Source organism: Oncorhynchus mykiss, chromosome 9 (assembly GCF_057628025.1).
Source record: "Oncorhynchus mykiss isolate SJ-2025 chromosome 9, ASM5762802v1, whole genome shotgun sequence".
NCBI classification, from domain to species: Eukaryota; Metazoa; Chordata; class Actinopteri; order Salmoniformes; family Salmonidae; genus Oncorhynchus; species Oncorhynchus mykiss.
The window spans coordinates 60,911,961-60,926,200 of record NC_143030.1 but is presented as its reverse complement, the minus strand read 5'-3'; the positions used below and the strand labels follow the sequence as shown (position 1 = coordinate 60,926,200).

General features: G+C 42.5%; 1 protein-coding gene across 7 annotated transcripts in view; it reads right to left on the bottom strand.

The window, feature by feature from the left end:
• Nucleotides 1-323: 323 nt before the first annotated feature.
• Nucleotides 324-14,240, bottom strand: part of LOC110532416 (signal peptide, CUB and EGF-like domain-containing protein 3) — a 118,399-nt gene continuing 104,482 nt past the window's right edge. For 2 of the 7 annotated variants that reach the window (XM_090184801.1, XM_036988365.2), the window contains 13 exons: nucleotides 7,681-7,803; nucleotides 7,435-7,548; nucleotides 7,213-7,308; nucleotides 6,847-6,957; nucleotides 6,356-6,517; nucleotides 6,030-6,233; nucleotides 5,559-5,720; nucleotides 5,237-5,404; nucleotides 4,979-5,140; nucleotides 4,380-4,577; nucleotides 3,870-4,022; nucleotides 3,689-3,768; nucleotides 324-3,542 (listed from right to left, as the gene is read on the bottom strand). In XM_090184801.1, coding sequence (XP_090040927.1) covers nucleotides 3,390-3,542; nucleotides 3,689-3,768; nucleotides 3,870-4,022; nucleotides 4,380-4,577; nucleotides 4,979-5,140; nucleotides 5,237-5,404; nucleotides 5,559-5,720; nucleotides 6,030-6,233; nucleotides 6,356-6,517; nucleotides 6,847-6,957; nucleotides 7,213-7,308; nucleotides 7,435-7,548; nucleotides 7,681-7,803 — 1,886 coding nt within the window. In that variant the 3' untranslated portion in view covers nucleotides 324-3,389. Of the gene's footprint in view, nucleotides 3,543-3,688; nucleotides 3,769-3,869; nucleotides 4,023-4,379; nucleotides 4,578-4,978; nucleotides 5,141-5,236; nucleotides 5,405-5,558; nucleotides 5,721-6,029; nucleotides 6,234-6,355; nucleotides 6,518-6,810; nucleotides 6,964-7,212; nucleotides 7,309-7,434; nucleotides 7,549-7,680; nucleotides 7,804-14,240 lie in introns of all 7 variants that reach the window. The other 5 variants (XM_036988361.2, XM_036988366.2, XM_036988364.2 and 2 more) reach the window with 3 other exon arrangements.

Sequence of the window (14,240 nt, the reverse complement as noted above, 5' to 3'; positions counted from 1 at the left end):
TTGATATAATCAGTCAATGCCGCAACCTGTCAATGATTTTAGAGGGTGGAATAATTATGATTTAAATGGTTTCTCTGTCCAGAGATGTTTGACTACCTCTGGAGGTGGCGAGGAGGATCTGATCAGAATAAGATCACAATGTGTCTTTTGATTGTCTACACCTGACTAAAAATGTTGGCACATTCAGAATGTGGACAAGATCAGGACAAAGGATGCAAGTTAGAGCCAGGTATAAACAGGGCTTCTGAGATGTCCACCTTAGTCTCATAAACATATTTAAAGAAAAGGGCTACTTTGACATCAAATAATATTAGAAATTAAACTCAATTACAGTATGTTTATTTTGAAGTGTTTTTGACAGAAACAAGCTCGTAATCTTGTTTCATTTCATCTCTGTACATACTTTTTAATATTTATTTTGTTGTACAGTTGATAAAGGTACATGCACGTGTGCATCTTCATCTTCATGGGTCGAACACAGTAGGCGAGCATTTAGAGAACAAACGAGAGCTACAAGAAATGTAAGAACAGCAATTCCATTCATTTAAAAAGACAATACAAAATCCAGACATTTTTACATGAGCAATAACAATTTTCAAGTGCAAATATCATTATCAACTCTAAGATACATCATAGCAAACTCATGTAAAAAAAAAAAAAAAGAATAATAAAAAAAACTCAACCATCTGATTTGTTCAGGCTGCAGGGACAGAGGGATGAAGAGAGGGAAAGGATGAGTTGAGACAGGTGGAAACAGTGAGCGCTATGGACTGTTTGCTATTGACATCGAAATGTTGGAATTAAAAAAACAGGGTGGTACAAATACTAATGGCAACTTTAAAACAAACATTCAAAAGAACACAGATATGGCAGATGTTCTGTGATGTGTATTAAACAGTTCCTTCTGACTATGACGTCTGCATGGCTAGGCCACGCTTGTCTTGCAATTTAGCAATGTGGTCAAAATCCTTTTCTCTTATCCAGAAGCACCTGTGCTTACAACTATCTAAAGGTATTGTGCAATAGCTTTTACCATTTACACGGTTTATTTTCTCTTTTATTTACAAAAAAAAATCAAAAATCAAATGAAAACAGAGTTTCCAAGGGAAATCCATTATATTTAAGAGCCGTAGCTAACACGTTGATTCTTCTTTAACAAAGGTTTGAGTGTATTAGGATTACTTGTTATCATTGTCATTTGTTTTTACATTGCAATAATTCCATTGTAATAGTATTGCATTGATCAACTATATTCATTTTTCAGCATTATTGTAGTGGGATGCTGAATATAAGGTAACTTCATTCAAAACCCTAACGCCAGTCACAATTTTTTTTAAATGAGTCCAAGAAAAGACAAACCTTTGTTATGTTTTGACAAATATTAACATAGTTTTTTAGTATTTCTTTGGACACAAAGAGAGGAGTAGCACAATGGAGACTTCATTCATTGCACTTTTACAACAAAGGTAGGATGACAGGCTCTAGATCTAGTGCACGAGATAATAACTAGGCTTTTGCCGTGCGGACAGTCTTTGGAAGAGCTGGTCTTATTGGGACAGAATCTGACGTGGGTGTTTGGGGAAAAGGGGGCTGGTGGGGTGGGGGGGGGGGTCTTTGGATTAGGGAGAGGGTGAAGAGGACATGGAAAGAAAATAGTTTGGGGATCCTGCTCAAGTTTATTTAGATTAAAAAGGATTTAAAACGTGTCAATTTTTTTCCCATTATTTACAAGATTGAAAGAATAACATTACAATCAGTTGGTAATCCATGGATGAAGAGGCAAATGTGATATGACTTTCAACTTACATGAGGACTGGCGGTAGAATTGTATTTATACTTATGATGCATCTCTCTGAACACAACATTCTTTTATATTAATGCAATGGACTATTAGTGTGATGCGAGCACAGAAAGACGACTTGAAATTGAAGAATTAAAGTGACCTTTTTAAGAGAAGCAGCAAACATATGTCCCTCATAGACATTTCTCTGTCTCTCTTTCACAGTTGTGTCCAATAAAGAAGTTTTCTGTATCACAGAACCTTGCCCTTTAATTAAGATGTATCTATGTTTCACTCACTAGTCATGGACCATAGATACATTTATCTGTCTCTCCCTCACCAGTCATGGACCATAGAGACATTTATCTGTCTCTCCCTCACCAGTCACGAACCATAGAGACATTTATCTGTCTCTCCCTCACCAGTCAGGGACCATAGAGACATTTATCTGTCTCTCCCTCACCAGTCATGGACCATAGAGACAATTATCTGTCTCTCCCTCACCAGTCAGGGACCATAGAGACATGTATCTGTCTCTCTCCTCACCAGTCATGGACCATAGAGACATTATTCTGTCTCTCTCCTCACCAGTCATGGACCATAGATACATTATTCTGACTTTCATCTGTGATTCTCACAAATCTAGTTTTCTATTTCTTTTCCAAAATGTCCATCACCTTCTGGATTTTTTTAAAAATAAACTACAATTTATACACTTTGTATAAGTTAACTTGGATATAGACTAACAGAAAATATCTGTAGGTAGGCAACAGACAGTTATACAATCTGGACAGAAGAAAGAAAACATAGAACAACTGTTTTAACAGTAATACCTTAACAAGAAGTTGCTCTAAGAGCTCAGATATAGTAAGGCTTTGAATGTTGTGGAATGTTACTATGACAGGAAACTGACAGGTCCTTCTCCTTGAGGACTGCTTATGGAGGCTATAGATATACAAAAGGTTATTCATTTATCAAAACAGACTCATCCTGTCGTGGTTAAAGCTGGAATTCAAGTGAAAGACCATTTATTAAAGCACGTTTACGATAACCCTGTTCCAGCTCAAAACAAATGTGACAAACATATTGCCCTTACATCCTTCTTCCTGTTTGACATAAATGCCTCTACCGTTGTCCATTTTGTCAACAAACAGACAACATGCGTCATCTGAAATGCACACATATCCTTCTAATTATGGATTGCTGTGAAAATGACAGACAAGGCCATCTATGCTATGTGATAATAGAAACAAGAATGACAACAGCAACAAACCAAAAAATACAATGACACAAACATATTGGAGTCGTGATAAATATTCAGAAAGAAGAGATGGGCAAGAAAGCCTGTACTGTACTTTGACTCAAGTTGGTTGGCTTCAGATACTGCATGGTTTTGGAGAAATTAAAATGGCATACAACTAAATACTGCAAAACAGATTGAGTATGAGACTGCATAGTGAAGTGTGTCGTCAAAGCCTACAGTATGAAAAAATAGAAGAAAAAAATAGTTATTTTTGTCAACTTGTTAGAAGTCCTGTGAGAGTTCGTTGTTTGGCCTGTTAGAGGGGGGCGGGATCTGGTCCTTCAGGGGCGGGGTTTGATGTGGAGACTACTTATATGGTCGCAAGAAGGCGGAGACTTTGCTGCTTATGAGGCGCAAGAAGGAGTGCGGCAGCATCTCGCTGAACTCCCGAGTGGTGTACTTGAAGTAGTTGTTTGGGTGGGCCAGCACATCGAAGAGAGTTTTAATCAGCTTTTTATCCTGATAGGAAGAAGAGAACAACACAGCACACTTTACTGAGAAGTATTCAAGTATACAAAAGTATTTATTCAGACAATACCTGACTTGAACATGAACATGACCCACTGAGGGATGCAGTAGTATGTATCTTAGCAGCAGACACCAACCTTTAGGATTTCTTGATGGTTTTCAGAGGCGTAGAGTCTTCCATCTCTGACAATGTCCTCTACAAGCTGTTCATAATCCTCTGTGAATCCACAAAAACACATGATACAGTAAACACCTCAGAATCTGAAGACTTGCCCCCTCTGTTTCCTCAGTGGGTTTCTGTGGTGGGTGAGAGTTTACCGTCATAGGTGACATAGGGGATCTGGAAGCCTCGGGCACTGTTAGCCTCATTGGACTTGAAGTTGATCCAGAGTCTGCGGGAGCGGGCGGTGAAGGCTATAGGTCGCTCGTACGTCTGACACGTCTCATAGGTGGTGATGGATGTGGCCGACCCTGGAAGAACAGACGAGATACAGAGAAGATTGACAAAATACTTTGCACATTGGGTATGCAGGCACTCAATCTCAATCTGCTCTTATGATAATTTCCTCAACTTGAAAGCTTCTCAAGTAGACGCCTTAAAAACTAAAACCTTACAATTGAACTATGTATATTACAGCATTTGTTGTTTGAGAATTTTCAGTGTTTATTGAAACCTAGATCCAATCTCTATAGAGTGGATTAATATCGTGGTTGTGGAACACCCCACTGGGTTGAGAGGAGGCTGGTGATGGGAGGACGGCTCCTCCTGGAATGTAGTGAATGGAATGGTATTAAACACATGCTCTGGGTTATACGAGAGGTGCTTACAGTTCTTCCTCATAACCAGTACGTCTCCACACTCATCCTCTGAGGGCAGGAAGATCTCAGGCACCACCATGAGGATCTTGCGCTTGTTGGGTGGGTTGATGATCCAGATACATTCCACATTAGCTGGGTAGTTTCCGGGGTAGTTGGGCGACTCAATGTAACCTGTGAACTCTCCCATCTCTCCTCTGCATTCTCGGTCTAATGTATGCGTGCGCGAGCGCACACACACACACACACACACACACACACACACACACACACACACACACACACACACACACACACACACACACACACACACACACACACACACACACACACACACACACACACACACACACACACACACACACACACACACACACGTTATTTCTATTTCTATTTGGCTAGGTAGATAAAATAAATAATTAAATTTGTTACGTGTGGACCAATTCCCTTTAGGGTAGTTTATGCAACCTGGATTTTTAATTTAATATTCATAGAAAAGGTATGCAAATTAAGGCTCAAGGCTACATTTTTGAAAGTCCAAAATAAAAAGTGATTCTGTCAGAAAATGCATTCTGTATGCAAATAGCATGTTTATACAATCAGGAACGTACTCTTGCACTGAGAGACACTGGTGGCCCCATCAAAGTCTGTAGTGGTGTTACCAGGACAGGTGATGCAGTAGTTCTGTCTGAACTCTGTCTGGTAGCTGCCCAGAGGGCAACGAATACAGCGGTGCACCGTAGTGTTGTAGTAGTGGCCAGGGGAGCACTGAACTGCAGAGAGGAGAGGGACACACACATACGCACACTTACAAACCAAATCTGAGGTGAAATAATATTGATGGCACAGGATAATATGACGTAACTGACCTTTGACCTCACAGTCATGGAAGGAGCTGGACCCCTCCCGTTTGGTGCTCAGCCCCCCTCCGCAGGGAAAGCATAGGGTCCGTCCCAGGTCAGGCTGGTAGGAGCCAAACGGGCATGGCTGGCATGGCTGAAACCCATCACTGGAGAAGTAGCCAGTAGGGCACTGACCTTGATGTAGACAATAGTAACAAGACACTTTCAGTCAAATAGAGATGTACAGTACCCTGTGCTGCACTTCACTATAGGTTACTTTACAATGTTGGCACATGCAGACATATGAATGGATAATTAGTGCAGTCTGCCATCAGGGGTGTGTATGTACCTGCACAGGAGGAGATGTTGCGTGCCCCGGCAGGTCCATGCCCATCACTGCCAGGGCACAGGTCACAGGCCAGCTGCCCCTCCCTCTCCTGAAAGGTGCCAGGTGGGCACTGGATGCAGCGCTCCTGTTCCCCTTGGTAGTACGATCCTGGCAAACATCTGACTGAGAGAATAGCCAGGAGGGGTCTGGTGAGAGTACAGTACACACACTGACACCAAACACTCCTTGCTCCAAACTAACTAGCACACCACAGCTCTGAAGATGTTTTTGTATTCAGTACATGAGACTATAGGAATACATAAGTACACACAAGTCATAAATAGTCCTGAGAACCTATGTCAGTTTATGGTTTGTGTCACGACAGTGTCTTGACTGTTTATGCCATCTGTGATATAATAACATTTTCGTACAGAATCATGGTCTGCATGGTAACTGGTGACAGAGAAAGATGGCCAAACTGGTCTTTCTTACCACAGCGTCCGCTGTCCTTCTCCCGTCCTGGACCACAGTTCTCGTGGCCTGAAGCGACCTGGGGCAGCTTCTGGGCCACCTCGTACTCCAGCCCAGCCACGCGGATCAGGAAACGCTCCTGGTTGATCGACTTCTTCAGGGCCTTGATGTATGTCTTCACTTGCTTCTCCATGCGCTGGCGCAGGCAACTCAGGTTACAGCTTCCTATGAGGGAGAAGGGACAGTACATTAATTAATTAAGCAATGAAAAATGAATCAATCAGTCAATCACAGTGTCAGGGAGGTATATCAAAGCAGACATCTTGTAAATCTCAGTACTGATTGACCTGTGGTGTCTCCTGGCTTGACCTCCGCCTCGAGCTCCAGGGTGATGCGTGTCACTTCTTTGTTGGTGGGGTTACGGACACGACGCCCTTTGCCCTTCTTGGAGGAGTCACATTTGAGGTTGACAAACGTAACCAGGCAGTTATTGCAGGGCTGTCCACTTCCTAGAGACACATTATTGTAAAACAACATTGTAAGTTACTGGGTGTCAACATCAATGCTGGGTCTTTCATGGGTTAGGGGTGGGGAGGTAGCGTTGGTCTGTTAGCAGCATATGTTAGACAGATTACTGGCTTCATTGCACATAATCACAGTGAGGGTTACTATGTAGCAAATACACAGAGACCCACTTACCTACACATTTGCTGTTGAATATGCACACACTGAATATGAGACATACAGAAAAAAAGAATGCACTGTAGTTGAATTGTCAGTTTTTTTGTAAGGCCATCATTACCAAGGTCTGGAATGTAGGCCAGATGTGGCCCCTCACCTGGCCCCAGCGCACGGCCCCTGTCCTCAGCCCTGCCTGTCAGCTTGGGGTGCAGGTGGCACTTGGCATCTTTGATCTTGAAAGAGGCGGTCTGCTTCACTGGAGGGGCCCCTGTTTCTACAGGCAAACAGAACAGTGCAGGTGGATGGGTGTAGAGGAGGACCACACTACAATAGAACCATTCCGTCCACAACAGTTGCATATATGCAGTGGCACAGACAGGAACAATATACAAACCCATTGATACTGACCACAACCCCTAACCCTAACCCTAGATCCAGCTGCAACCCTAACCCTAACCCTAACCCTAGCTACATCTGCAACCTTCTGCCTAAGTCCTAAGAATGCCTCTGTAGGACACTGTACCTATGCAGCTCGGACTGCTGCTTGTGTTCAGCCTGGCTGGGGATTTGCCTCGTAGGATGGGGATGCCACAGCTCACTGTATAGCTGCTGTCAGATTCTGTAAATGATTCAACATATCGTTACAGCTTCAGTCAGAAGTCATTTAAATCAATAGCACACAATATTTGAGATAGAAACTGTAACAATGTGTATTAACGCTGATATTGTATATGGATGCCTCTACCTGCCAGATAGTGAGCCTTGGAGGTGCAGGTGAGGGAGCAGCTCTCTTTCTTGCCGGTTTTACTGCAGGTCAGAGTGGTCTTGGGAGCTAGGCCAGGCAGACATTTCACCAGCTCTGGATGAACATAAAAACAACACCACAATCATACACTACTCATCAATTACAACATCCTTTCCATGACTTTGGAACCACGCCTTAATGTGTGTTTCTATGTCCTGACCACCGGGTGGTGGTGTTGTTACATACCAATGCAGTCCTTCCTGTTCCAGTGCAGCTTGTATCCAGTTGGACAAGTACACTCATAGCTGCCCTGAGTGTTGACACAGCCGTATTTACAGCTACCGCGGTTTATACTGCACTCATCAATATCTGCAGAGGAAAATGGACAGTTATGACCATGTACAGGTAAACTTCAGTAAATACTTGAGATAAAAACTTGAGATACAAAATACTTTGAAACCCAGCGCTGAGTTAATTAAGCAATTAAAACATCCCAGAATGCTTAGGGTTATGTATAAAAATGACCAGTTGCTCGTTATTTTGGCTACCATGGCAAGAAGAAATACATATCTCAAAAGGGGTCTCAAATGAGAATGGGGTATAAAGGGTGTGTGTCTCAGTCACCAGATCTCAACCCAATTGTAACACCAATGAGAGATTCTGGAGCGGTGGCTGAGACAGCTTTTTCCACCACCATCAACAAAATGGAATTTCTCATGGAAGATGGTGTCAAATCCCTCCAATAGAGTTCCAGACACTTTTATTATCACAGTTACCTGTGTCTAGACCCAGCTACCAAAACACTCATATGAGTGGAAATCCACAAGGCAACAATTCAACACATCAAACACATAGACATACAGTACCAGTCAAAAGTTTGGACACACCTACTCATTCAAGGGTTTGGAATGCTATTCCAACAGCCTTGAAGGAGTTCCCACATATGCTGAGCACTTGTTGGCTGCCCTTCCTTCACTCTGCGGCCCAACTCATCTCAAACCATCTCAATTGGGTTGAAAATAGTAAAAATTAAGAAAAAACTTGTGTGTGGCCAAACTTTTGACTGGTACTGTATGCACACTCACTCACTCACTCACTCACTCACTCACTCACTCACTCACTCACTCACTCACTCACTCACTCACTCACTCACTCACTAACTCACTAACTCAGTTCTACTGTCAGTGATCACGTCTACAAAATATGAATGTCTGTTTTTATAAACAGGCCTGATTTCTCATTTGAATCCAGGACGTGATATCACTGCTTTGCATTTCCCCTTGGTCAGAAACTTCTCTTCCCACCAAAATTCTCTCTCTTTGGGAAGAAGAACACTTGGAGGGACTTTACAGAGCCAGAGAGGAGTAAATGATAATAACTTTTTAACACACATAAACCAAAACCAAGGCAAGGCGGTGTGGCTCGGTTCTGAGGATGAGGAGGACAAGGCAAGGCAGTGTGGCCCGAGCCTGAGGATGAGGAGGACAAGGCAAGGTGGTGTGTCTCTGGGCTGAGGATGAGGAGGACAAGGCAAGGCGGTGTGGCTCAGTGCTGAGGATGAGGAGGACAAGGCAAGGTGGTGTGGCTCGGTGCTGAGGATGAGGAGGACAAGGCAAGGCGGTGTGGCCCGGGCCTGAGGATGAGGAGGACAAGGCAAGGCGGTGTGGCTCGGGCCTGAGGATGAGGAGGACAAGGCAAGGTGGTGTGTCTCTGGGCTGAGGATGAGGAGGACAAGGCAAGACGGTGTGTCTCTGGGCTGAGAATGACAAGGCAAGGGGGTGTGGCTTGGTGCTGAGGATGAGGGGGACAAGGCAAGGAAGTGTGGCTTGGGGCTGAGGATGAGGGGGACAAGGCAAGGCGGTGTGGCTTGGTGCTGAGGATGAGGGGGACAAGGCAAGGCGGTGTGGCTTGGTGCTGAGGATGAGGGGGACAAGGCAAGGCGGTGTGGCTTGGTGCTGAGGATGAGGGGGACAAGACAAGGCGGTGTGGCTTGGTGCTGAGGATGAGGGGGACAAGGCAAAGGGGTGTGGCTCGGTGCTGGGCCAAGCCAAGCTTAGTGACAGGGACACCAGGAGAGAAACACAGATAATAACAGTGATTGATGATGTGGCCTGCTGATAGAATATCGATTAGCTTGATTATTCAGCGTGAATCAAACAGTCTGCAAGCCTCCACTGCTCTCTCCCACCATGAAGATGATGACTTCATCAATAGTGTTTGGCTGGGGTTGTGTTGTCACAAAGCAAAGGAGATGCATCTGTCTGTCAAGCTGCTTGTCTGAAGAAATCTGACCTTCACCTTGAATAACTCCATTTAGAGTTTTTCTCAATTGCTAAAACACGATTTCTGAAACCTTGCTTCATTTCCTGAAAACATTAAACGCAAAACCTCATCTTCAAGCACTATTTACATAACCTCTGACTCCTCTTGCAAAATGAAACATTCGCCTCAAAACAGTTTTACCTGTGTTCAAAATCAAACACTGCTCTCAAAATTATATTCACTCTCAAGCAGTCAGTAAACAATACACCGAAAAATAGAAAACACATTGTTCAAAACATACAATTCTCAGGGAGAAGTACATTTTTAATCTAAAAAAACATTCATATTTTTCCGTCATTGTCTTTTGATGAACGAATACATGTTCTATCATAGTAGCTCAAAACTGATCAGGAATTACTACTCTGCTTTGCTCTTTGCAATTTTGTTTTTTGTTCTTCCTCCTCCTTGTACCCCTATTTTTACAGTTCAGATCTCACAAACTTGTCCTTTGTCTCTGTGATACTGTAATTCTTGTTCTTTGTTGATATGAACCTGCAACCAGTCAAAATCTATTGAGCAGTCAGTACTGTTAATAAATGGGGCCATACAATTAATCCATTGTACAGTATACAGCCTACAATGCACTGTACAACAGTATCCATTCTCAGACTTTCTCCTTCCCACCTTCAACAAACTGTTTGCTCTCTGAACTGGTTTATATTGGTTGTGTCGCATCATCTGAAACAGGTTAAATACATTTTGAGTGGTTGTGTTCAATCAATGACATATGTTCTGTATTTGTATTTGATTGTTGCCACTTGTGTTTACCAGTATGGATGACATGTGCATTAGAGTGCAGAATGTGTTTTGAGAATGAGAATGTGTTTAGAGTTTTGCTGAAAAGTCTAAGTGAGATCTGTTTTATCATGTGAAATGGTTTAAGGTATTGACAACAGACTGCATAATTAGCTAAATGAGTCCAGGCAACTGAGAACTTTGTTCAGCCAATGGGTTTTAGTGTTTTAGCAATTGAGAAAAACTGTAATGAGAGAGAGAGAGACAGAGAGATTGAGAGAAAGAGAGAGTGAGAGGCAGAGAGTGAGAGACAGAGAGTGAGACACACAGAGAGAGAGAGAGAGAGAGAGAGAGAGAGAGAGAGAGAGAGAGAGAGAGAGAGAGAGAGAGAAGAGAGAGAGAGAGAGAGAGAGAGAGAGAGAGAGAGAGAGAGAGAGAGAGAGAGAGAGAGAGAGAGAGAGAAAGAGAAAGAGAGAGAGAGAGAGAGAGAGGGAGAGAGAGAGAGAGAGAGAGAGAGAAAGAGAAAGAGAAAGAGAAAGAGAAAGAGAGAGAGAGAGAGAGAGAGAGAGAGAGAGAGAGAGAGAGAGAGAGAGAGAGAGAGAGAGAGAGAGAGAGAGAGAGAGAGAGAGAAAAGAGAGAGAGAGAGAGAGAGAGAGAGAGAGAGAGAGAGAGAGAGAGAGAGAGAGAGAGAGAGAGAGAGAGAGAGAGAGAGAGAGAGAGAGAGAGAGAGAGAGAGAGAGAGAGAGAGAGAGAGAGAGAGATTCAGAAGAATAAATCAACTCATTCATCCCAGAGGCCAATGTGGGATTGGAGAATGAGAGTGAAGAGTCAAAGAGAGAGAAGAAAAAGACATTCAGATTGACATGAATGCTGACCTCATGCATCATTATTGTCTGTGGATGATATCATCCGCTGGTGTCAAAGGCATTACTCCAACTCCAGGGGGGAACGAAAAGAAACATGAAAATGAGCTAGCTCACCCGCCGGCTCTTGCTTTCTTCAATAGGCATCAATACCTGTCATCTCCCTGACACGCAGACACACATTCTTCTGCCCCAGACTCCAGTGAGACTGAGAGGCTGTAGAATAGGCTAATCACAGTTTGACTGTGAAGGTCAACAGTAAACAGAGGGCACCATGTCTGTAGAGAATGGGGTACCTTGTCTTCTTAAAAACTTCTTAGTCCTAGGGGGCGGTATTCGGAAGTTCGGATAACTGACGTGCCCAAAGTAAACTGCCTGTTGCTTAGGCCCAGAAGCTAGGATATGCAAATAATTGGTAGTATTGGATAGCACACATTCCGAAGTTTCTAAAACTGTTAAAATAATGTCTGTGAGTATAACAGAACTGATATGGCTGGCAAAAACCCGAGGAGAATCCATCCGGAATTCTTTTTTTTGAGGTCACCACCTATTCAGACACTTGTCTATGGGATATTCAAAGGAAATCCTCCCAGATTGCAGTTCCTTTGGCTTCCACTAGATGTAAACAGTCTTTAGAAAGGGTTTCAGGCTTGTTTTTTTTTATTTAAATGAGCTAGAATTTGTAGTTTTTCAAGGTGGCTATCATTTGGACTGTAATCTTTTGGCACGCGTGGATGAGGGTGCGCACTTCATTATTTATTTCCGGTATTGGACATACTATTCTCCGTCTTAAATTGTATCATTTCTTTACATATTAGGGTACCTGAGGATTGATTAGAAACGTTGTTTGACTTGTTTGGACGAAGTTTATTGGTAACTTTTGGGATTGCTTTGTCTGCATGTTGAACGAATGGAATGACTTTTTGGGGATATAAAGAAGGACTTTATCGAACAAAACTACCATTTTTGTGTAGGTGGGACCCTTGGGGTTCCAAACAGAGGAAGATCTTCAAAGGTAAGTGATTTATTTTATTGCTATTTCTGTCTTTTGTGACGCCTCTGCTTGTTAGGAAAATGTTTTTAAAGATTTTATGTGCAGGGCGCTGTCCTCAGATGGTATGCTTTCGCCGTAAAGCCTTTTTGAAATCTGACAAAGCGGCTGGATTAACAAGAAGTTAATCTTTTAAATGATGTCTGACACATGTATTTTCATGAATGTTTAATTTTAACAATTTTTTTGTATTTTGAATTTCGTGCTCTGCAATTTCACCGGATGTTGTCGAGATGGGGCGCTAGTGTCCCACCTAGCCTTAAGAAGTTTAAGTCTACTCAATGCTTATCAAGTGATTGTAACCAAGTCAAATTCAACACATATTTAAGTTGTATTCTAATGATATCTAATATCAACTTGGTTTTATGTAAACAACATATTGATTCATTCAGATGGAATAATCAGACTGTAACATCTACTCTACAGCTACCGTACCACCTCAATACATGCCTCTCTCACTTTAACGCCACAATGTAACTCCACCATGTGGTTTTCCTAATGTCTCAGTCAGGGTAGTCTCTCTCACGTCAGCTGAAGCCAGTGATGACAGGCCTCCACAGCAGGTCACTGACCTAATAGGGGTTATTTAGGGTGAGTCCATTGTTAAGCACTGAGCAGCAGTCTCTGGCGTGTTTGGCAGCTATATTTCAACTGATAAACTACGGTGGGGAATAACACAACCTTGGTTACTGCTGTGGAAGAGGAGGTGCAGGGGAAGCAACATAAATCTCAGGGTTATCTAACAGTTCCGACAGTGTAGACTAGAAAAGGGAGGGAGAGTCATTCATCACCAGTAGGACTTTTCTAGAATGGCACACAGATACACACACAGCTCTTATGCCAGGCAACTATTCTGCCCTCTCATTCACACATATTACATTCCATGTGCTGGAAATATTCTATCATAACATTCCTGCATTGATAGACCTGTCAAAACAAACAAGAATGGAGAAGAAATAATTGGAAAGCTATGTGTTTTGTGTGTGTACATAGTCTGTCTCTCTGTCTCTCTCTCTCTCTCTGTGTCTCTTTCTCCCTCCTCTCTCTCTGTCGCTCTCTCTTTGTCTCTATTTCTCTTTGTCTCTCTCTCTCTCTGTCTCTCTCAATTCAATTTCAATTTAAGGGCTTTATTGGCATGGAAAACATCTGTTAACTTTGCCAAAGCAAGTAAAGTAGATAATAAAAAAAGTGAAATAAACAATTACAATTTACAGTAAACATTACACTCACAAAAGTTCCAAAAGAATAAAGACATTTTAATGTCATATTATGTGCAAATTGTTAAGTACAAAAGGGAAAATAAATAAACATAAATATGGGTTGTATTTACAATGGTGTTTGTTTTTCACTGGTTGCCCTTTTCTTGTGGCAACAGGTCACAAATATTGCTGCTGTGATGGCACACTGTGGTATTTCACCGAATAGATATGGGAGTTTATAAAAATTGGGTTTGTTTTCAGATTTTTTGTGTAATCTGAGGGAAATATGTCTCTCTAAAATGGTCATACATTGGGCAGGAGGTTAGGAAGTGCAGCTCAAATTCCATCTCATTTTGTTGGCAGTGAGCACATAGCCTGTCTTCTCTTGAGAGCCAGGTCTGCCCACGGCGGCCTTTCTCAATAGCAAGGCTATGCTCACTGAGTCTGTACATAGTCAAAGCTTTCCTTAAGTTTTGGTCAGTCACAGTGGTCAGGTATTCTGCCACTGTGTACTCTCTGTTTAGGGCCCAATAGCATTCTAGTTTGCTCAGTTTTTTTGTAAATTATTCCCAATGTGTCAAGTAATTATCTTTTTGTTTTCTCATGGTATGCTTGGGTCTAATTGTGTTGCTCTCC